The following is a 24972-nucleotide window of genomic DNA, read 5'->3' as shown; positions in this document are numbered from 1 at the left end:
GATATTTGAACACTAAATTGATCAATAGAATAGACCATTAGCATGTGATTTGATGAGATTAATTAGTGAACTAGACTATTGACACTTGTTTCGCTATTATTAGTGCAATGAGTATTTCAGCTATAAATATATAGTTATGTTGAAGTAATACATATGTATGTATATATATAATTGATCTTGTAAGGTTGGTATGATACGTTATGTTTTTAAGTCTTAAATTTGCATAGTAGATGCTCAATATGCTTTTAAGAGATTTGCAATATCTCACTAGGCTGTGGTTGCTTATTCCATTCGTCTTACGTTTTTTTTTTCTAAGGATCTTCAGGTAATTGGACGAGAGCGTTTACACTATGAGGAGGACATTTTGATAGTTTGATTTTTTGGTATGAGTTGTTTATGTCTAAGTTGGACTCCTGAGTTTAGTTGTAAGTGGTTTAGGGTTTTTCCTGCAATCAGATTATTTTTAACAAATAAATGGATCTACATTTTTTTATATCCGGCCCAAGTTAAGGCTACGTCTAAGGCTACTTCCTTTGGGTGAAAGGATAGCCTTATCAACCACTGTTCTTAATGGAATTGGAGTTTGACAGATATTATTATAAGTTGAGATCGGTCTTTTAGATTAATTGTGGGAAGCATGGAAATTTTTCTTTCATTGTGTGTCTACCGCTACTTCAATTTTCACCGTCGAGGCATCCTTTTATCTTTGTGCCACTGTCACTGAGGGAATTCGTTCGATTCTGATCAGTCTTCTTCGTTTGCCTTTGTTTCTTGGGGCCGACGGAAAAATCGGCAGCGGCTGCTGCCAAATGGGGTTGGCCAAGGTCAGTAGGACGCATGAGACTGGTTAATCGTGTGGTCGATTATCGGAACTCGCTTATGAGAACTGCGGTTAGATACTCGAATGCTTTTCTGCAGTCCATGGAGGAGCACCGGCAGCTGCACCACCAGCTCAGCTTAACTCTTAACAATATCGGCTTTTTGACGATGATTTATCACGTTTCCCATAAAGATTCAGGATGAACGGTATTACATCTTTACTTTAGAAATAGGTATAAATATATTGGAAGTCCTAAAACTTGTTACAATAGTCAATTGAATCCTAAAACTTTTAAAAAATGCTATCAAGTCCTAAAACTTGTTAAATTGATACAATGAAATCCTTTCGTTAACTCTTTTTAACTTGGCTAATGGAAAACGCTGGCATGGCTTTTCTTTATAAGTTTCTCTTTCTTACATGGTGCTAACATGGCTAAAACATGAAGGACAAAATGAATCTGAATTTTTAATGTAAGTATTATGTAGATTATATTAAAAATAAACAATTTTAAAAGTTAAAGTAAAAAAAAAAAAAAAAAGTGGCCAACAATGGTCAGCCCCGACCATAGTTTTTGAAAAAAAAAAATGAGATAATATTAGAAAAAATAGAAAAAAATTACCAAAATATTTTTAAAGATTGTCCAAGTTAGCGTTTGATTGTACCATGTAGGACAGCATGTGTCCACATCAGCGATTTCCAGCCAAAATTGGCCAAATTGACTCATTGAAAAAACGTGAAAAGATTTAGAACTCAATTAACATAATTAAAAGATCTAGGATTGAATTGACAAAAATACAATAGATTTAAGACTTTTTAATAATTTTCCCAAGAAAATATAGTCATCAGGAATGCACGCAAGTTTCGATTGACGCTAGACCGGGATCAAGTGCATGGAACGAGCTAACTGAGGATTGATAGTCGTAAAGTTTTGGCTTATATTTGAGCAAAATATAACGTGATTCCCAGTGTTGAAGTCCTGTAATCAGGCTTGCAGAAAGATTAGTTCACCTGCATGTGTTTGGCATTCCAGGAAAATTGCCCGATTTATTGCTCCAAAAATCATGAAACAAACAGAAACGTTTGTCTATCGGACGAGGGATCATTCCCACTTTCACAAAAGCCCTGTCTTAGTCTTCATATTTTCAGCGGCTAATTCGATAAGAAGGGTAATCGAGTTTCGGATACTGTGATTAAGCAGGTGTTATTTCTTCCATCTAATGCTCAAGGAAGAGTTGTTTTGCTATAGATGAAAGACCCCCTGGAAATCTTGAGGGCAAGTCATGTGAATATGCGAAACATTGCTCTAAAGGACCTATGAAAAGTCAAGTAACCGTGTATATAAGCTCTACGAAGAAAAGACGTGTGATACAAAATTTAGTCATTAGTCTACATATAAAGGACAGAGGAGACCCAATTTAGAGAAACCATCTGTGTTGCTGCTTTAAGAATATACTTACAGTGTGAAGCAAGCAGGATAGGGGAATGCTACAGTGTATTATTGTTGATGATAACAAATTGAAAAATGAAAAGAAAAGAAATGGCTATGTTAAAGAATCTCAGCCAGACATCTAGGCATTCACAAAGAATACAACCAATTGATGTAGATCGAGAAGAATTGAACCCTCACTTAAAGGATGTGTTGTTTGTCTTCCTATTTCTCGCAAGCTACTCATGTTCTAGTCATGAAAGATTTAGAGGATCATACCGAAGAGAGTCCAGTGTGACCTGCGGGGACGGTCTCAATACACAAGTACAGTTTCTAAGTCAGAACAGCACCAAGCCTATTCATCTTTTGCACACAAGCGCTCTGTACAAAGAACATGATAAATTGTCAGACTGCGATGATTCATGGTGTAATAGAAGGTTGTTGGAGAGACACAAGAGATTACTAAGGACCACTTGCAAGATAAAACCAATTTCAAGAGACAGGCAAAAACATTGGGGAATGACTTCCATTTTCCATGAGGTGCCCAGGGGAAAACACCAGCTGCAGATAGGCATCTAGATCTAATTTGTAAAATGTATGAACTCGATGAGCAGACATCAAAAGTTAGAACTGAACCGCCTCACAATTGGCTACACGAACATCCAAACAATTCTACCTATTACATAATGCACCAAATAATATCTTGCAGATGCTATGAGACTTAAACCACTTCATACATTCTATCATGATGACCACAATGAAAATGGAGTACTAAGAGATAAAGCTGATGGTCACAGAAGACACCATATAATCACAAAGAAGGGGCCAAGAGTTTAAAATGCGCGTGATGCCCTTTCATTGCAAAAGAAGCGGGGCAGAGAGCTTAGATGTGCACAGATTGTACCAGCATGAATCCCAAAAGTTAACAACCTTCCAATTCACAGGTATCTTGACAACGTGTAATCTCATCATTCATTACTAGAAGTGAACATGATTAGAAAAGGAGGAAATACATACTCAGATATTCATATGTCAATATCATTGAGGTTCCCCATGCCGACATACTGAAAAATCTAGGACCCAATCCTCTATATAGACCCGTCCAACCATCCTCTGCTATCAAGTTTCTCACAACCTTCCTAACAGATGTTCTCTTCTCAAGCCCCATCACCTGGCAAGTAAACAAACCAAATGGTACATGTTCGATCAAATACTTCACTGAGGAGGACAAGAAGTTAATGGATTACAATGTGCCAGTGGAGAGAATAAATAGAGAGACGGTCTTGAGAACTAAAAGTCAGTGAGTTCATGGCTAACGTACTAGAAAATGTCCTACACAGAATGGCCCGCTTAACCAATTTAAACACATCTAGACCTACCTAATTTGAGAGCATTGGTGCATTATTCAAGTTAAGATGACAGATATACATATTAAAGCAAGGAGAGCTGAATCCTGATTCTGTTACTGAATCTAAAAATTAGGATGGATATGATTTCTTTTATTCCTATTCTTTCAACCTAGTATCTAGAGTATCTTTTTGCTGGTCTTTTTTATTATCAATGCCAAAGCATCATGTAGATTAAAAATGTTGATTACACAGGTTGATATGCATCTTCCCTGGAAAAATGAGACACGTAAACCCACTCATTATCCTTGAACGATGGGTCACATAGTTTAATCTATTAATGATGCATTTATTAGATAGTAAGGCGAGCATACCATTATCCTGACACTAGGGATGACAGTTCCCATGTTGTTACACCCGATATCATCACTTCCTTTTTTCCTAAAACAATTAAGGGACATTTAACATGACCGTACAGCCCATGGGTCATGAGTAGGGGATTCCTCAACTATCCCCACCCTCCACAAAAAATATCTCTTGAAACCAATAGACCTTATCCCATTAGCACCTTCCTAGGAGAGCAAGTAAACTATAATGATCTATGCAGCCATTCCCATGCTCCTTTAACTAGTCTTTGTACCTTTTCTCCAACCTAAACAATTACTTACTATCTCTTTGAATCATCCAAAAGGCGAAAACCAAGATAAAACGACCTGGACTAATAATAGAGTTGATTATTAGACAGAGAAGCAGCAACCTAGTCCTCATGGTAAATAGAATTCTCTCATGTAGGAAGAGTAATCATAGTAATAGCATCTACCACTAAAGGCAGCAAAAAATTACTAGGCATATTGGCATACACAGCTCTATTCAGGTCGTAGGTAGATCTTAGAAAAGCGAATTATCAACAATCAACCTATTTAAAAGTACCTGTAAGCGAGTTTTGACGGTGTCTAATGGGGTGGTGATGCAGGAAGCTGTCGCACCTGCAATGATTCCTCCAGCAGCTTGAACTGACATTATCGTCCAATTACTTGGAGGAGCTTCCTGAAGCCCTGGCCCATGACCTAGAAGCCTATTCAATGACAAACAAATTAAAAAGGAAACTCAAAATGCCAAAGAGTACAAAATGGGAATCCAATATAATAAATTTCAAGTTTAAAAAAAAAAATGTGTGACATCTGATCCTGTATCACATCAGTCCCACTTTCACATTTTCTGTTTCACATTTCCTATTGCTCCTCTTAAATAAAAGAAAACATCAGGTAATACCGCATAAAGAGAACCACAAAGCAGCTTTCCTTCATGAAAATTTCACATGTCAAAACAGAGTACTTTATAAAGACTAAAATCGCATACAGAAAAGACAACAAAGGCAAAAATGTGGAAACTTTAAAAATGCAACAGTCAAAATATGTGTAGCAAAAAGTTAAGAGAGAATCTACTAGATTATGTTTTTCTTCGAGATCTGCCGATTGAGATAGGATTTATCATTCTTAACAAGAGGAAAACAGGAAACCGTGAAATAATATACGCATGGAGGTACCAAGATCCTTATAGGTTCAGATAAAGGTAGACTCTCCCAATAACTCATCTGAATTCCATATGTCTACAATATTAATTGGACTACAAACAAAATTTCAAATTTTGTCTTTTCATCAATAGAAGGATACACATAGATTCGAAGAAGAAAACTTGACAAACATATAACGGCTCCTCAGTTTCCAAGAATAGAAAACATTACAATAATAAAGAATGTAAACAAAGAGAAATTGCATAAAGCATGATTTGCACTTATACAAGTAAGGATTGCTTGATAAAAAGGAGATAATGGAAATAAAAATGTGAAGCAATGGGTAGAAGAAAAGAATTTTTAGGTAAGATTAGAGCCTTTGAAATCACTCTTCTGGATTAACAAAAATGGAGAACTACAGTTGACAAAAAGGAGGGGTCGAGATATGGTGTATGAAGTGCACCTTCTTACAGTGTGTTGTTCAAAACTAAAGTAACACATCTCCACTATTTCATCATATTCTTCTAAATGTGTCAAGATCCCTATTATTCCTCTTCACAACAACAAAATTGTGATTTAAGTACTAGGAAAAGAGGTCGGGTAGGAGCTTCGGCATTAAAGATTCTCCTCAATGAGAACAAAATGAGCTCTAGTAGAAATACGCTGACTGCAGAACCTTTGAAAACAAAACAAAAGCGTATATAATGTGAAAAGCCAAAAATAAAAATCTCAAATGTCGGGTGCTTTTAAGATTTTAAATTCAAAGTGTCCCGCAAGTCCACCAATTTTTGTGTTCTATTAGAAATTTGAGTTTTTATTTTTGTGCAATTAGGTCCCAGTTGTCCCTTGGCTAGGTTGACAGGGTGTGGCTCCACCATATGTTAGTCAAATATTGGAGTCCTGTTTCAACTGAGGGGGCACATGGAATGATGGGAAATGAAGCCAGTCAAATAGATTTCAGTGAAATTATAGCATGTTCAAACGCATAAGGCAGAACTTTTGTCATAACTACACATGATTAATTTAGTAGAAATTATCAAGGCGATGAAACAATTCTCCTACGAAGGTAGGCCACAAGGCCAAGCCTAGCAAATGTGTCTTCAAACAGGGAGATAAATTGTTTGGTTCTTTCCACTGGCATGAGCCAACCATATATCCTGTGCAAAGAGTGAACTATGCTAGACCCGCAAAAACATGAAGTTCATATGCTTACTCAATTGTAATCATCTTGTCTATCATATTAGTAGGTGAGTACCTAAGACAATGTTGGAGAATAGCGCTAAGGATAGTCACTGTTAACATGATGATCCATTAATGGGTAGTTCACTGCAGTAGGAACCCATGTGATTAGAGAGACAATGCAAAATAATGAATCTGACTAAAAGGTTACACAGCATTTACACATTAAAGGAGTCAAACTTAAAGATGTCAATGTATCATATGAGGCCATAGGTGCTTAAGTTTAAAACAAGATAACCTCTAAAGGGAACATAAAAAGTCAGTTTTATGGTAATTTCCCAACTCCTCAAACCCCCACCAGAAAAAAAGAAAAGGAAAATGAACAAATAAAAACTAATAAACAGATTTTAGGATGTTGTGCAGATTGGCCTTTCGGTATCAGTGTCCATTTAAACCATTTCATGACATTATCTTACTCCTGCTCTTTCGAGGGCAATGGAGGCACAATACTATGCATGTCTGGCAGTGCAAGTCCTCCTTTTATTGATCCCAAGGCTTACTAACATCGTGAGGGGAAAAAAAAAACAGCACACACCCACACTCTACCTTGACTTTGACAATTCAAATTCTACAACATCAATGTTGCGTTGGTGAAACAGTTAAATGTTAACATCACATATGACATTGAAATAGTGATGCAAACATGAACAAGCACATGGACATACAGTAGAAATGTGCAAAAGGAAATAGCGGAAGATCATTCAAGATCTACAAATCATACCACATGCTAGCCCAAATAAATTCAAAAGCTGCATCAAAAGAAAATCTTTGCACACCATTAGCTTATCAAATGAGACCCCGGCAGATAATAACAAATACGAAAAAAGGTAAGGCAAAAGTATGAGTGTGAGAGAGAGACGGGGGAAATGAATATCACGTTCTCATCTCAAGGTTCACCAGTTATGAACAAAATAAGCCTAACTAAGTTAATTCAGTTAAAAAATGGAAGAAGTCTATATTGATCAGATTTGAGGAATGGAAGCTTCAGGTACGTTGATGAGATCGGCAATTACATAAGAAACAATTGCTTGGAAGCTAGAAATCCTCTGTTAGTTGCAGCAATAATCCCAGTTTAGTTGAACTACATCCACAGCAAAAGAGCACTAAACCAATTCTTACCTCCAAATAACACGCTGGCTTGAACCATAACTTGCCCACCAAACAGCACTTGATGGTGCGTAAGTCATAACAGAGAGACCAAACCCTCTATACAACCCCCTGATGCCATCAGATTGCAACACCTTGCGAACAACGTCCAAACCTCCACTATACCTTGCATGGCCTGAGTATCCCTGAACCATCAGCTTTTGACTGACCTGAGCAGCATATGTGAGGATATGAACTTTAGCATCACAACGCCGTGGAAGCTTATTTCTATCTGTATTATTCATTCCAGCTAACAAAAAGTAGGCTCAAATCCCCAGATCATATTCTCATTGCTGTAACAGCCAAATGATGTTAAGTTTACCATAATTTGGTAATCAGTACCATAATACTTATTACCCCATATACGTGAGCTTCAGGAAAACTCTCAGATAGTCAAAAGTCATAACAAGAGATTACATGTCAACATGAACTACATACCACGTCAATTGGAACAAACACGGCCTGAGAAAAGACTGATGCAGTCATGCCAGCAAGACCGTTCGCTATGGCCGCTTGGGTAGGCTCAGCTAATTTCATAGTTTCAACCATCTTGAAAGTGGCAACCTTTGTAGTCTCTAAAGCAGTGAGGAAAATAATCCTCGCAGGAATTGCACCAGTAATGACAGTTCCAAATCCTCTGTACAGGCCAGGAACCCCATCTGTCTTCAATATACCTCTGAGGACTGCAAGCGCGTCCCTCTCAAGAGTATCCTTTGTAGCAACCTGCAGCCTCGTTTTAACGACGGAAACCGGGTATAATGCCACTGTAACCCCCGTGAAGAGGCCAGCTCCTACAACATAAAACTTAGTTTTATCTAGCCTGCAGAAATTTGTGAAATGGATGAGCATACAAGAGTGAACTAGCACAACACAGGTAGAAGTCACATCTTCCTAAGTATCAAACAGATGTTGTAAATCATGCGCAAAGTTAATTACAAACATCCTGTCTACACCTCTGTTGTGTTCATAAGACCTCATCTTTGTTGCACTAGCGCATAGGTGAATTCCCAATAATCATGACAAAGGAGGAACTCATCACTTAAGAGCTTACCCCCTCCTCGTCAACACTCAAGATTACTTGATACCCAATACGAATAAGAAACAGATACACATATCCCTGTAACTGCAAGAACGGAGATACGCAAGAAATCCAAACTTAGGACCCTCCCCCCCCTAAATCCCATAAATTTCACTGATTGCCTTAAGATAAATTTCAAACTCCATTTGCTGGGGAACCCAAGCAACAAAATCGAGTTGCCCACAAAACAAAACCGAAAGAAAACGCGAGCGGATGACAACAGGAACCAAACGAAACAAGAACGAATCACGGACAAGAAAAAAGATTCAAATTAAAGAGAAAAAATGAGCACGCACTTGTCCCAATTGATCTCGGTTTGACCAATCGCCTGAACTCGGGCGGCGTTGGAGGCGTCCATGGACATCGTTGAGAAGCGATGGGGTCAAAAGTCCGTTATGCCCAGATGCGAGCGAAGACCGAATGTCGGGGATGAACTGATGGAAGCTTTCAATCTGGTTGCTTGGAGCGAAAAACTCCTCCGTTCTCTCTGCCTCTCTTTTATTTTTATTTTTTCAATTTGATTTTAACGTTTGACCATTTTTCTTTTTTTTTTTGGATTTTAACGTTTTCCAACTACCCACGCGGCTTCATGTTGAACTCCGTTGGACGGAAAACTCCTTTTTCGGGGGCTGTCGACACATGGAAAATTCCACGAGATTATCACACGTCTCAAAATTATAAAACTAAAAGAAAAATAATACTGATAATCTTCAAATTTTGATCCATTCTGCTAGAGGTGTCAAATAGATGGGTCGGGTCGGGTATGGGTTGGGTCAAATATGGTCCGACCCATTTTGATTCATTTAACCCATTTTGACCCATATTTATCTAATGCAAAATCAATAACCCATACCCGACCCGACCCATAATGACCCATACCCGACCCATATTACAAAAATAATTTTAACATTCCAGGAAAATCAATACCCATCCATTTAACCCTCTTTAAGCTTATATATTATTCGGATAATACCTTCACATCAAATTAAAAAAACAAATTAAACAGTAGAAAAAATTAGTAAATAAAATAAGAAATTTAAAATTCTATAAATTAAAATACTGATAACGAACTCAGTAATAAGCCCAATTTCTTACGCGTAACTCATTTTTTTTTTCAATGAGTTATAAATGAGTTGAGAAAAAATAAAGCCCAAAAAAAAGTTCATAAATATTTTAACCTGTTTTCCAAAACACATGCCTCACTCAAGCAAGTTATGGGATCTAAAGTGCTAAATGTTATTATCTCGAAATTTTGGGACATTATAATTACTGTAATATCGAAAGTAATAACTCACAATCAAACAAGTTGTGCACTAAAAGTTCTAAAATTGAATATACACAATACAATCCAACCTTAAGTATTTGGAGGACAGTTTGGAACAAAAAACTACAGACCATTCACCAAATAAACTCCTGAAACAGAATGTGTGATGCATAGGAAATAAGGAAATTTTTACATCAACATGCATCAGCATTTTAAGTGCAAATTACAACTCGGAAAAAATTGAGACATTCAAAGAGTCTTTTAAAGCCTAGATTGCATAAACTTGTGCACAGCTCAAACAACTCCCATGAACTACCATCAATGCATGTAGCAGGATGAACCAACGCTTTAATCAACAAGCTGCAATGATGATCCCCATCATTACCGTCATCGGTTCTAGGCATGGTGAGGGAGAGGAATAATATTAAAGACTTCCACACCCCCCGAACAACAAAATTGTCTTTAATACAAGCACATTGTAGCATAGGTTATTATCAAAAGAATGAGATAAAGAGAGTACCTAATGCAAATAGTCCTGCAAGTCGACAATGAGAGACTCGTCATCAAAATCTTCTTCAAAGGAACTCCAAATAACCAATCTCTCAACCCATTTTCAGGTGAAAGAGAACTCCGATATTTATTTAAAATGCGTCCTCCAATGCTAAATGCTGACTACGAGGCAACGGTCGTGATAGGAATGCTCAATATATCACGTGCCATGAGAGACAACTCCGGATATCGATGTGAATGAGCTTTCCAATAATCTAGGACATTAAGATCCGGGTATTTTTTTCTATCAAGCCTATTCTCCTCCAAATACAAATCCAATTGTGACTTAGTAGAGCCAAAAAGTATTCACTCTCGAATGCGTCATACTCATCAAGCTGGTCCCCAATGTTCTCAATGGTGTTCTCGACTGAAATATTACCTCGACTTGTTGAACATGTAGAGCGATCATCTCTTGACGTTGAGGCCGGATATTCATCAAAAAGCATATACATCTTCTCCCGAATGCTTCGTACATATGCGACATGATCATCCATCTCCAACTTCGAATAGCAAAACTCTAAAAAGTGTAGCTTATAGCGAGGATCTAATATAATAGCAAAGGATAAGACAACACTATAACATTGCCAATATTTTTCAAACTTCTTCAGCATTACCTTAGCCATGGAACTAATAGCTACATCCTCACTACTCCCCGGTGTCCTCGCCTTTATCAAACGAAACCGGATCCGCCATACTCCATAAAAATATAAATTTGCTGTCGGATATCTAACTCCAGAGAAGAGAGTAGAAATTTCATAAAAAGGTTGCAACAAGAATGCAACTTTCCTAGCTTTGACCCAATCCTCAAGTGATGGACATGTGACAAAATTAGAATCAATCAACTTCAAATGGGAAAATGCATGCTCGAAGACCAAAGCACTTTCAAGCATTAAATACGTAGAGTTCCATCTAGTAGCCACATCTTGACGTACCTTTTTACCTGTTTTCAAGCATGTTTGTGATATACATTCAGCAAATTTTGCTCTCCTCCCTTGTGTAGCTCTCACATATTTGACAGATTCTCTAATATTGTGTAATGATCCATCAATCACCTTCAGACCTTCTTGTACAATGAGATTTAAAATATGTGCACCACAACGCACATGAAAAAACTGTCCATCACATAACAAAGAGGATCGCACGGAAGGTGTATTTTTCCAAATATCGACCTCATACGTCATTGTATGAGGCATTATCTAGTGTAATACTGAAAATCTTCCTCTCAATGCCCCACTCCCAAAAAAATCAACAAATAATTTTCCTGTAGAATGACACCACTATATGGAGGTGGCACATAGGAGAAGCACAAAACCTTTGCATGTAATTCCCAATTCTCATCAATATAATGGGCAATGAAAGTCATATAATGATCGGTTGTAAGAGAAGTCCACAAATCGGAAGTCAAACATATTCTGCTTGAGAGTGACACTACGGTTGATTTCAAATTACTCTTCTCTTTCTCATAAACTTTTACCACATCACTTTTTGCTGTATTTCTTGATATGTGCTTCACTTTCGAGTTGAGATAACTAAGCAACTCTCTAGTAGCCTCATGCTCTACAAAAGAGTAAGTATAATTGTGTTTGATTATAGCCTTTGCTAGCTTGCCTCTAAACACGGCTTGATCAAATGGTTTCTTAGAATCATCAACATTGGCCACTCGATTGGGACAAGTACTTAAATGACGCAACAAATTTTTTGTCCCATGGCTAGCCATGTAAGTTTGTTCGCACCACTTACACTTGGCCTTTTCCTTGCCATCCTCATCTATGAATCTTTCAAATTCAGACCATACAACAGAAGTGCATCTTTTTGATCGTCTAGAACAAGCAGAGTTATTTTCCTCGTCCCCATGAGCTAAGGGTGCAGTTCTATGTCTCTTTGATTGTTCCGTAGTTGAATATTCTTCTTGATCCTCATTAGATCTTGACATGTCAACCGATTAGTTAGAGAAGACGTGAATTAGAACAAAGTACTATTGTAATGCATGAAGATGTGAATTAGAACAATATTACTACATAGACAACTTATGGAACACAAAAACACATACCAAGGACAATATATGTAGTGTTGTGCTATGAGATCGACAATTCTTGCACAAGAACAATTCAAATGAATGGACATTTGCCGTTATGTTTATGAGATTTTTTTTTTTTTTTTTGCTTTTTTGGGGTGGGTCAGAGGTCAACAACAACTTATACAATAAAAAGGGCACGAATTGAAACAAAGACTCAAATAAGATGGACTAAAGACTAGATTAAAATTCAAAGTTACCCCCAAAAATTCAGGAATATGAAGATCCATTACAAGTTTAAGTTGAAGGAACAAAGGAACAAAATGTTTGATCTTTAAATCAAGCAGAAAAATTAAAATACGGATGTGTGATGAGTTACATCAATATGAGATTTACTTATTTCCTTCGACGTGGAAAAGAACTTAAAAATGCTATTGCATTCAGGTTGCGTAATCAAGTTCTCCCGCATACGTTAGAAATCTTAATATACACTTGGATGGAGTTAGTGTAGAAAAGATGAAGCAAAGCCAAATTTTTATCATGTAAAAGAAACTGGATATCTTAATAAACACACCTTCTCACAGGAAAGGGGGTTGTTTTCAATCAAAAAGGGAAGACATTTTTTTACACACGGCAAGATCCGGTCAGCAGATACATAAATGTATCCATAAGAATGTTGTAGACAAATCAGGTTGCATTCTTACCGAAGGTGGTAAACAAGGGAGGTGGTTTTGAATCGGGGGAATTACAAAAGCAATCGCTCTTAATGTGGGGAAAACATATGGCAACTCTTGAACCGCCTTGATTGAAGTACCGGAGTTCAACCTTAGTTCAAGGCTCCTAGAGCTGGAAATGAGAACGTAGACATGTATAGCCAAATCTCTTTAAATAATTGGTTCAATCTCCTTATTTCTCCTTGTTGTCATCTACTGAATGCATCAATTGTTGCTGTGACACAAGCCACACACCATTCCTAACCCTCTCAAGAATCCCCACAAAAAGAACCAAAACGCATTGAAGAAAAACTTAAAAATCGTAGGAATTGTACTACTCACATGGCGTCGCAAATGGATCCAAAGGGTCCGACATCTCGAAAGCAAACCCCTACGAGTCCGCGACCAAGAAATACCCAAAATCAATTTCGGAGGCGCGAGCTCAATTGAAACCGACGCCCTCATCGAAACCCTAAGAATCAAACACACGCACCTTGGAATCAAACCGTTGAAGATTCGTAATAGATAAAAGAAACGAAGACGAAGTGAAGCGGCTTATTGCAATCACGGCTCATAGAACCAGTTCTTCCTCTGTGCTCGTTGCTCTCAGAAGGAAGAAGTTGAAGAAGATGCAAACGGGGACGAAGTAAAACGAAAGGAAAGAAAAGAGGGTTGGGGTCGCGTCGTGGAGTTGGGGAAAATATGGGTTAAAATATGGGTCACAAGTGACCCATATTTTACCCGTTATTGGGGCCTTCAATTTTCTCAACCCATTTTAGCCCATTTTGCCGGAAAACGAGTTACCCATTTAAAGTTGGGCCCCTTAAATCTGAGTCGAAAAATGGGTACACGACCCATATTGCCGGCTCTACATTCTGCAAGGTCATTATTAAAATTTTAATTTATACAGCGAATTTTTCAGTTATTTTTTCAAACGCACAAACAATCGCTAAATTTTCAATTTGATTTTAATCCATCAATTTTTCATAATAAAGTCAAATCGGACTTTCGATCCATTTTTCTAAATCAACCATAAAATATGCTGTCTTTTTATTATTTTTTTACCTTTTTGGTCTTTATAAATACCAGGGAAATTTTCAAAAAAGGAGCTCAAATGATCTCGTTTTCTCAAATAAGAATTTGAAATGACCTTATTTAAAATAAGCGCCTGGAGTGCCCTCTTTGTATCAAAAGAAGGGCTTGGCCACATGGATATTTTCGTCTTTTAATATTTTTTATTTTTTTTTTTTTTTTTAATCCTTTATTTCTTTCCTCTTTCCTCCTTTTTTTTTTTTTTTGTTGTGTCTCTTTCCCTTCTTGGCAGCTATGGAAGCTCCTCTAATCCTTCTTACGCGCATCGATGCTGCTTTGATCCCCATCCCGAATATGTTGAAGTTTATGGTCTCCATAATAATACAAAAGTAAATATTATTTAGATTATATTGAATTGATATTCCTGCTATTTTAAGAATAAGGGTTTTCATAATGATAAAAAAAAAAAACAGTATTAATATATTCATAGATATCACACTTGTATTAATCTACATCTTGTTCATATTTCTTTAGATAGATAAAGTTTTCAAGCTTTTACGGTTTCGTGTTTTCTTGAGTAAATTTAGTCAAGCCCGTAATTTAGGAAATTAAAAAAAGCAACAATATCAATCCGGCACGAACTCTAAATGAGGCTACTATTATCGTAGAGATCATAAGTTTAGATACCCTTAAACGAAACATATATAAAAATCAAAAAGGTCAAAAAGAAATAAAAGGACAACACAATTTTTGTTTTTTAATTGATCTAGAAACGGATTGAAATGGAAATCTCTTTTAAAATATGGGGCAAAAGTATAATTACGAAAAATTGTTCATAGGAGGGCATAATCTGGTGCGGTCAAGGCCTTCGATCACAACAGCCGGCGACCATTCGCTTCTCTTGCCAATCAAGCGAGGCCGAGATGCGGGGTTATATCTAGGGGTGTGCATGGTCCGGGCCGGTCCGGTCCCGGCATGAAACGGGGGACCGGACCGGACCGTAGTCCCGGTCCCCATATTTTCGGGACCAAGGACCGCACCAGGACCGGCGGTCCCGGTCCCGGCCCAATAGGACCGCTGACTATTGAAAATCTAGTCAATTTAATAAATTATGCCATGGTAAAAACATAGCGACTCGCTATGACTTTTATGATCGACGAACTTGACCAAAATGTTTGAATTCAATACCAAATCTAGCCATTACATGATAAAAACATCACCAACCGCACTCAAAAAAGCCTGCAGAGAGAAAAGATGACCAAAAACAAGATAAAAAATAAGACTAAAAAAAGAGTGAGAGTGCGATCGTGCAAGATTGGGAAAAAAAAGGGGGGAGAACTTTTATTATTCTGTTTTTTTTTAAATTTTCTTTTGCAATTTTATATATTTATATATAAATAATTGTATATTATTGGCGGTCCGGTCCGGCCAGGGCCGGTCCGGTCCCAATCCAAGAAACCCGAGGACCGGACCGCCCAGTCACGGTCCCATTTATTGGGACCGAGGACGACCATCGAAGTTGGTCCGGTCCGGTCCTTATACCCCTAGTTATATCGGTTCGGGCAGAAACGCAAATTGGAGGTCCGATCATTCGGAGGATGCTGCGGGGAACTAGTGGGACCCCGTGCTTTGTGCTGCGGGAACCCCAAAAAAACTTTTTATGTACCATAATTATATTAAATTAATTTAAATTTTTTAATTAAAGAATGTCCTTTTTTGAATGTTATTGAAGTTATGAAAAAACAACATATTTCTTCTAAAACTAACAGTTGTTGTAGATACCAGATTTTTAGATATTTTTGTTCAAATTAGAATTTTCTTGAAGGAAATTATCATAAAAGTTTTGGACCTTTTGACAATTCAATATATCCGGCTAATTTTGATCGAAAATCGTTGATGCGGATAATTTTTTAAAATTTATGAATTTTTATTGTTTTTAGTTTTTATCTTTTTCTTAATTTTTATTTTGTTTATTATGGCCGACGAGAGGGAGACTCGATCTTGCCGTTGCCGGGGAAGTTCAGCCTTGCCCCCTTGCCAAGGCAGGCTAGCAAGGCTCGAGCCCTCGCCAAAGGCCACGAGATTCACCCTCGAGGCCTAGCCTCGTGGACTAAGTCAAGGTTGACCTTGCCCGGGGACAAGGAAGTCGAGTTTCGCCGACCAAAATGAAAAAAAGTATAAAAAAAATCATGAGAAAACCATAATATTTTAAAAGTTGTCGACTTTAGTGCCAACAGCACCATCTAGGATGGTCATCCTCACATCATTTTCTCGCAAAATTGATCGGATGTACAAAACTGGCAAATTGTTATAAGGTTGTTACGATATAAAATTAGAAATTTCAAGTTAATGGATTATTAGGTTAATTAAATTAACTAACTTAATTCGGATTCTCTCAAGTCCTACCAAATCGAAACTTTGGTTCAAGCAATTAATGTGTGAACAAGAGATTTTAAGTTTGGGGACTTGGTAATGGTTCCATGACAATTATCAAAGTTGGCAACTTTTGAGGATTCTAAGTTAAAGTTTCAAAGGTGTAATTTTTTTTTATTATTTAATGAATGCAATGCATGAATGTAACTATATGCTAAGGAGGCAATTACCCTAATGACATAATAAGTACTGACTATTCTAATGTGACATGCATAATATGACATGCATATATACCAGATTTGAAAGAAACCATATCTGCTAAATCTTTTAAGGATTTTTATTTAGGAACAAATCAAATCAAATCAATCAAGGATAATGTATGAATCTTTTTGAAAATATTCTCCGGTTTGAACTAGATGATAGATTGGATCGAGGAATCAAATCTAATGGTTAAAATTAGATATCTCAATCTCCGCGATATCGAGACAAACCTCAAGGTCGAGATTAGTCCGAATCCGCACATTGTCGTTAAGGAATCACCCTTTTAATTCGGAATGGTTTTCCGGTCTAAAAATATGCTCAAGATATCAATGAAACCCGACTAGGCAATTATCACATATTGCAATATCAGTAGATAAAATTTGCCTAATTGAAAATCATCCAATATTCACATAATATAAAAGAAAATAAGAAACGAAGTACAAGCAAATCGAATTTTACCTAATGTGAAATCGTTTCCTCGCGTTTGAACTCGATGGATTGGAAATGACGACACCGAACCTACGACGATGTGGCGGGGGCAATCTCGGTCACGATAGTTTGTGGCGCGTGTCTTTGGCTTGTCGATGCGATCTTGCTCGGCGGTGTTTTATACAACGGCGAACGGATCGTACGTGATCACAATGAGTCCTATGAATTGGACCCGCAAAAAGAAACGCGAGAGACTCCAAGTCGTTTTTCTTGGGATTCTCGCCAATGCAAGCAGCTTCGCAATGGAAATGATGGAGTCAAAAGTGGGGTTTTTTTTCTAATTTAATTTTCAAAAAAAATATTTACAAAATTATTTTTAAAAAAAATATTTACAATTTTGGACCTCGCTCGGCGGTTAGGCTGCCAAGCGGCTTGTCTTGGGCCCCGCCCTAGCTGCTCAGTAGTTGGGCTTCCGAGCGGCTGGGCTACTTTTTTTTAATTTCATTTTTTTGAAATGTTTTAATTATTTATACTTATGATATTTATTTTATTTCGTATTTTTTAAAAATGTTTATATTTATAATTTTTTCCTTGTGAAGCTTATCTTTATAACATAATTAGTAATAATTAATACAAAAAATTATTAAGATCTATAATTAATAAATAATGCTGCAATTATGTAATTAATTAAAAATATTCATAAAATAAAATTGGTAAAATATATGAAATTAAGGAGGACGAGGATCCGGATGTCATTTCGTAAATATTTTTTTTAGAAAATTAAATTGGAAAAAAACCCTTCTTTTGCCCTTTTCCCTACATTTCATAAATGGAAAATTTTATTAGCTTTTGTACTTTTGCCGTAGTCCCTTGTCACATTCCCCAAGAGTCGCATTAGTACAAAGGTTGTTCGACCGATAAAGCTGAACAATGTACCGACACTTGACTTGTCACGCACCACATGCATGAACCTCTTCCTTGATTCAATATCATACAAGGCCGTATGTTCGACCGTGACGCAGTGGAACCGTTAACTAGAAAAGCTTTCCAAAGGGTAAACCGAATTTGACATAATGACAACATAAAAATTACATAGGGCGGATGTCCATTATATAGATAGAACTCCGAAACATATAAACAAATCAAATCTAATCTAATCAAACGGAATCCAAATCAAATATTGCGATTATCTATATCGCTAAGTTTTCTAAAATTAAAAACTGCCCGAAAACCTATTTAAACGACTCAGAAACATGAAAATCCATCGTACGTCATAGCAAAGCCGTGGTTATTCAGAAGGCCGTTTCGTTTTAGCCTACTGAAACCAGTGAAATTTGCCCGATTTCTAACGATCACATTTTTCTAAAAAATCACATGCCGCTTATTCTACATCAGATCGTTGTTGGATAGTTGATTGGCATTATCCAGATTGAGTACTTCGTCGATTCGGTATGCAACGGCTAATACCTACTCATCCGCGTGATCATACGATCTTGCATGATATTGAATTAAGGAGGGGGTTCATGCATAATGTGTGTGACAAGTCGAGTGTCGGTGCATTGTTCAACTTTATCGGTCGAACAACCTTTGTCCTAACCGACTCTTAGGGAATGTGATGGGAGATTCTGGCAAAACTACAAAAGCCGATAAAATTTGTCATTTATGAAATATAGGGAAAATGGCAAAAGAAGGGTTTTTTTTTCCAATTTAATTTTCTCAAAAAAATATATTTACGAAATGACATTCGGATACTCGTCCTCCTTAATTTCATATATCTTACCAATTTTTATTTTATGAATATTTTTAATTAATTACATAATTACAACATTATTTATTAATGATATATCTTAATAATTTTTATATTAACTATTACTAATTATGTTATAAAGATAAGCTTCACAAGAAAAAACTTATAAAAAAATAAAGATAAACATGTTAAAAAATACGAAATAAACTAAATATTATAAGTATAAATAATTAAAACATTTAAAAAATAAAATTTAAAATAAATAAAAAACAGTCCAGCCGCTCGACAGCCCAACTACCAACCGAGTGGGCTGCTCGGCAACCCAACCGCCGAGCGAGCGAGGCCTAAAATTGTAAATATTTTTTAAAAAATATATTTTTGTAAATATTTTTTTAAATTAAATTAGAAAAAAAACCCTAAAAAATGCGCCGGTTTTGTTCGCTTGACCAAAGAAGATTGTTGGATTGTTTGACTACCGAGTGCCGACCATGAGAACACGTGGATATGCTTGTGGGATTGCTGGACACCCAGGGGCTTTGAACACTCGCTGTCACAAGCAATAAGGACCGTGGTAGAGGGACAACAGCCTCACAGGTGCCACACAAGTGAGGATCGCAGGACAGCGAAGGAATGGCCAACGTCGAAGCTGATGCAGATCCATCGGAAACAGCAGAGGCAGCGGCGAACATTTGAGCAGAACCGTCGAGGGCTGAGTCAGAGGGCTCCGGGGGTGCTATAGAAACGTCGGGGCTGAGCGGAGGCACGTCGGTGATGCTGCAAAACCGTCGGGACAGGGAGATGGAGTCGTCGGGACCGGGCGCGAGGACGTCGATGGGATGGAATTTATGGTGAAAGTTCCTTTTGTGTGGACTCCACGTGATCTCTCAGATTTTTAGAGTCAGAGTCTTCTACCCTTTTGTGCAGAACAAGACCACCTTTTACACGCAAAGATGGGACCCGCTCGTGGAAAGAACTGATTTCCCTCTCCTTTCCCCGCTGATCATGCATATCGCTTTATTGATATTGACTTTCCTTTGCTTCAAGGAAATATCCTTCCTTGATCGACTGAACCTACCTAAATCAGACCATTTCTTGCTCATTCACGCGCCATTTCATTTCTCGAAGATAAATCTTGATTGATTGTTCTCTTGTTCTTTTCTTGATCCACGCCCATGGACACATATAAATATCTTTTCGACTGCTGTCCTTCCCAAAATATATTTTGCCCCTCTGTTGAAGCAAAATCTGATGATATCCTTGCCTTTTTTTTTTTTTTTTATTTCTTTCCCACATTGACTTCTCCGGTCTCTACTTGCTTCCTTTGAGCCGCCAATGTACCTGTCATGCTTTGGTTTCCATTTTGAAAAGGATTATATATGAAAATCGTGGAGATTTAAGCCAATCAGGAATCTTAGAATAATAACAAATTTCTTTGGAAAATCAATTCCTTCCTAGAACACCCAAGTGTGATAGAAAAAAAAAATGCAGGCTTTTGGGTTTCATTCGGTTGACCACCTATTTAGAATCGTCCGCCGCTGCTTTGACTCGAATGCAAAATGTAATGCATGTATTCAAAAAAATTAAACTAATGTATATGAAAACCATGCTAAAATAATTTAAATATTTTTGTGGGACTAAGGTTAGTTCCTAATTTTTCTGTAATTTATATAAACAAAGAAATTAAAATTTAGGTGTCAACAAAGGTTTAGGACTAAATTGGCCGACTTAAAAGGTTTAAGATTAGATGGGCACAATTACAATAGGTTTAAAATTCTTTTTGTGATTTTTTTTTCCTGTGACACATGATAATAGCATTAGATCATTATAGAAATAAACTAAGATAAAAAGAAATATTCTTATGTTAACAAGAAAGGTAGAATGATTTCACGTTATAATGTTAGGTTGGAATACAAAATAAAGGGAAAATTTCAAATAACAACTTAGACGAAGGGCAAGGGTTATCCTTGCCGGATCCGCCTAAGCGAGGGCGACCCAAGTGATGGCTAGGGCGGCCCTCGCCCGAGGTGGGCGATGATCGATGGAGGGAGAGAGGAAAAAAAAAAAAAAAAAAGAAAGGAAGGGAAGATAGAAACAGGAAAAAAATAATAAAAAAGTAAATGATGAAAATGTCCTTCGACCAAATCCCTCTTTGAAACGATGAGGGTACTTTAGACCCTTATTTAAAACAAGATCCACTTAAGGCCATTATTTGAGAAAATAAAAACATTTCAAGCTCTTATTCGAAACAAAATAAATGTAATTTCGTTTATCAAGTAATTGAAAGGTTTAGGAAAACGTTGAGAAAAGAAAAACTAAGGAACCGTTTGGTTCGTCAAAGCGTTTTCGGATTTTCTTTTCAATGAAAATAATTAATATCGTTGATTTCCCTTTTAAGTTCTAAGTTTTTTTTATAAATGGGTTTGGTTTAAAAAAAATCAAATCTCCAATACGGACAAAATTTTTGGAAAAATATTTGATTGCATTGCTTCTAAAATAAATAGTGTGTTTTCATTTTATAAGGAAATTGCATTCTCCTTCCGAGTTAAAATTTTGAAAATTGCTTTCCCATGTTACAGTTGGAAAACAAAATTCATTCACAAGTGGTTTTGTGTTAATTTCGAATAGGTAGGGAAATTGTCGGGTTCTTGATTTCAAGATCTGCAGAGTAGCTTTCAAGTTCCAAAAGTAGGAGAACTTATCCGTTCAATAAGTTCCAGGTTCCTGGAACTTGTACTCTTGATCCGTAACAAGTTTTTGTGTTTTTATTCGTACATCTCTTCGCGATCTTGCCGTATTCCATATCTTATGATGATAAGTGTATAATCCGAAACCATTAATTTAAGCTTTCATTTCTAACGATATTTATGACTGAGACTTTTACTTTGTTAATGTACATATTTTTATTTGTGTTTCATTATATGAATTATAGTCAGTAGATTGTAGAAACAAATGATGTTTTATTAGAGGTGATAATTCACTTCAATTGTTCAATTAAGAATACATGTGAAACATGAATGGAATCTGAAACTAATCTTGGGACTCGTGATGGATAGGTTCCAGGATATGCGAGGTGGATTCTAATATTCTTAAAATAAGGAATTTGTTTCGATGGGTAAGTTTTAGATTTTAGATGGAATATGTACGAAACTTAGAATCGCTCATTCTTGATTCTCTTTTCATTTGCAAACGAAAATGCAAATGGAAAATCGGAAGATTCCCTATCAACATTGGGCTCGTTGAAAAGCTCTCGTCACGAGGTTCTAACAATATAAAGATCCGCGAATTGCCCAGGAAGTCCTTCGGTGCTTAAGTCCTCAACCCAAGGATCGCTCTCCTCAGCCTCAGGTCGAGGACTGCTCCTCGCCCCCTCATTTCAGCACATGTGACTCGTTCTCCAGATAAGTCTTCACTCCATCTCCTTCAAAGTCAATTAGAAAGCATGTTTAAGTCGCTATAATGCTGAATTAAATCTCAGATTCAATAATTCGTCGTTATGCGGTCGGCTTAGAATAATAGAAATTTCGCATGTTTCCAGACCATCATAGTGCCGGAACCAAAACATCGCGATACTATCGATATAGAAATTAAAAAAAAATCATGCATGTATCTAGTCATCGGAATGACGGCAATTCAAATTTGGAGCTTTAACGAGGCTGTTGATGTTGCTAAACGATCTAATTATTTGAAGGTCGCCAAAATACATGCTACTTCCACCTTCAATAGGCCTTTGCCAGGGAAACCCCATTTCCCCACACCTATTGATCCTTATGTCCAATACACTGTCGATGCTAATGAGGAAGGCTGTGAGTGAAGGGACAATCATAGGCATTAAGCTAAGCAGGTTTTGCCCAACTCTATCACATTTGCTTTATTCTGATGATTCTATATTCTTTCTAGATGGTAAGCTGGTTGAAGGTCAGAATCTGGCTCTTATCCTTTATCAGTATTGTTACGCTATTGGTCAAGAAATTAACTTCAACAAGTCAGGGCTCTATATGGGGCCAAATTGCCGTAATCAGCTATAAGTGAATCTGGCTTCGACACTGAGAGTTCCAGTTTTGGGGAACACCGGAAAATATCTGGGAATTCCTTCCGAATGGGGTGCTACAAAAAAAACAAATGTTCTCATAGATTACGGCAAAAGTGAATATGAAGCTTGAAGGTCGGAAAGAGAATATCATTTCAAAGGCGGGAAAGGAGATCCTTGTTAAAACCATAGTGCAAGCAATTCCTCAGTATGCGATGTCGATCGCCAAAATTCCAACGTCAATTCGTAAGTCTATCGAGAGGAAAATAGCTTCGTTCTGGTGGCAAAACAGTGAAACTAATTCTGGACTTCATTGGAGAAGATGGGAAGTCTTAAAGGAAAGGAAGGATAATGTGGGGCTGGGTTTCAAAGACCTCATCGACTTCAATAAAACTATGCTAGGCAAGCAAGCCTGGAGACTTGCCCAAAATCAGAACTCTCTGTGGAATAGATTATTAAAAGGTATTTACCCCCAGAACAAAACATTCTTATAGGCGCAAAGAGGACTTAGGCCTTCTTGGGGTTGGCAGAGGATACTTTATGGTAGAGAAACTCTCTCAGGGTCAGTGAGAAGGACGATTGGAAATGGAGAGGATATTAGCATAAGAGAGGACCGTTGGCTTAGAAGATGAGTTATTGGAGGTCCTGCGAACGTGGATGAACCATCTAAAGTCGTAGAATTAATCTCTTCCCAGGACGCAAAGTGGGATGAATCAGCTCTTAGACAGATCTTTGATGAGGAGTTTGCCGAAGAAATCTTGGCCACCCTAATAAATAGGTTTCTCTGAAAGGATAAGCTAATTTGGACAAGAAGACAATCGGGTGTCTATACTGTTCAGAGTGGATACAACTTGATCAGAGATGGAAAACCACCGCCAAGTACTAATATAGCCTATTTCTCCTTCCAACCCTCTCGCAAACTCTGGAACAGGATGTGGAAAGCTTGTATCCCCCCGAAGATCCGCTTCTTCCTCTGGAGCGTATGCCAAGATGCCCTACCAACAAAGGTCAATCTTTGCAAACGGGACGTTATTACCCAACCCTTGTGTTCCCTGTGCAACCAACAATCAGAAACTACATAGCACATCTTCCGCCACTGTCCTTGGACAAACCAAATCTGGCAAGACCCCCGGGCATTGGGACAAAGCCAAACTTCTCAAGACTCGCGGATGGATCAATGGCTACAAAGTTTTATAGAAAGCCAAACTCTTTTCCTTACCTTTGAACTGCTAGCAGCCATCCTATGGAGCATCTGAAAAATGAGAAATGGATCAGTATTTAGAGGTTGTAGACCAAAAGCATCAACCATAATCGGTGAACCAACAGCCACAGTGGAGAGCTATGTCAAATGGAACAAGAAATACTCCACATTTAGAGAAGAAAGAGCATATCCACCGTAGAAGGTTTGGACCCAACCACCACCCCCCCTCCGGTCGAAATACCCAAATCTGGAGCTTAACATAGATGCCTCTGTTGATGTTGATGCAGGGGAAGGAGCCATCGCTGGTGTTCGTCGCGACTTAGAAGGAGCTTTGATAGATGGATTTGCCATAGAAATCAGATCTTGTCCGTTGATTGAAGCCGAAGCACAAGCTCTAGCACATGGTTTGAAGTTTCTGGACTCGTGGAGAGAGACGACAGAAAAGATATGCGTAGAATCTGAATGTAGTACTTTGGTAGAGGCGGTCAACAGAACATGGGACATTAGTTGGGAAGCCGAAGCCCATATTGTCGAAGTGCAATCCCTTTTAGCCCAGGTGCAAAATATCTCCATAGCCCATTGCGATAGAAGAGCCAACGCTATAGCAGACTGGTTATCAAAAGGCCTCTGTGCAAATTGCGTTCTTGCTTCTTGGGCTTCTACACCTCCTCCTCACTTATGGAGTTTAATTTGTGTTGATGCCCCTAAGCTGGGCTTTTCTTGTACGGACACTTGATTTACCTTCTATGCAATATGTTTTCGACCAAAAAAAAAAAAAAAAAAGAGAGATATAA

At 37.5% G+C, this 24972-nt stretch overlaps 1 protein-coding gene and 1 long non-coding RNA gene across 2 annotated transcripts; both read right to left on the bottom strand.

Moving 5' to 3' along the window:
• Positions 1 to 2134: 2134 nt before the first annotated feature.
• Positions 2135 to 9085, bottom strand: LOC115755533 (solute carrier family 25 member 44). Its single transcript, XM_030694976.2, has 6 exons — positions 8865 to 9085; positions 7929 to 8310; positions 7464 to 7660; positions 4523 to 4667; positions 3264 to 3417; positions 2135 to 2627 (listed from the first exon to the last, which is right to left on the bottom strand). Exons 1-6 carry the CDS (start codon positions 8930 to 8932, stop codon positions 2602 to 2604), a joined length of 972 nt encoding a protein of 323 aa, XP_030550836.1. The 5' UTR covers positions 8933 to 9085; the 3' UTR covers positions 2135 to 2601.
• A 13755-nt stretch (positions 9086 to 22840) lies between these two features.
• On the bottom strand, positions 22841 to 24765 carry LOC115755534. The gene is made up of 2 exons (XR_004017130.2): positions 24347 to 24765; positions 22841 to 24229 (listed from the first exon to the last, which is right to left on the bottom strand). It is a non-coding gene; the product is annotated as an uncharacterized LOC115755534 (long non-coding RNA).
• Between the last annotated feature and the right edge of the window lie 207 nt (positions 24766 to 24972).

This window comes from Rhodamnia argentea, chromosome 8 (assembly GCF_020921035.1).
Source record: "Rhodamnia argentea isolate NSW1041297 chromosome 8, ASM2092103v1, whole genome shotgun sequence".
In the NCBI taxonomy this organism is placed as follows: domain Eukaryota; kingdom Viridiplantae; phylum Streptophyta; class Magnoliopsida; order Myrtales; family Myrtaceae; genus Rhodamnia; species Rhodamnia argentea.
The sequence above is the reverse complement of the archived record's forward strand: the minus strand, read 5'-3'. Positions and strand labels throughout refer to the sequence as shown.

Coding starts and splice junctions, on each gene's coding strand:
- LOC115755533 (XM_030694976.2), bottom strand. CDS start 8,932: ATGTCCATGGACGCCTCCAACGCCGCCCGAGTTCAGGCGATTGGTCAA. Junction 7,661..7,928: donor TGTTTGTTCCAATTGACGTG/GTATGTAGTTCA, acceptor TATGCTGCTCAG/GTCAGTCAAAAGCTGATGGT. Junction 2,628..3,263: donor ATTGACATATGAATATCTGA/GTATGTATTTCC, acceptor TTCTTTGTACAG/AGCGCTTGTGTGCAAAAGAT.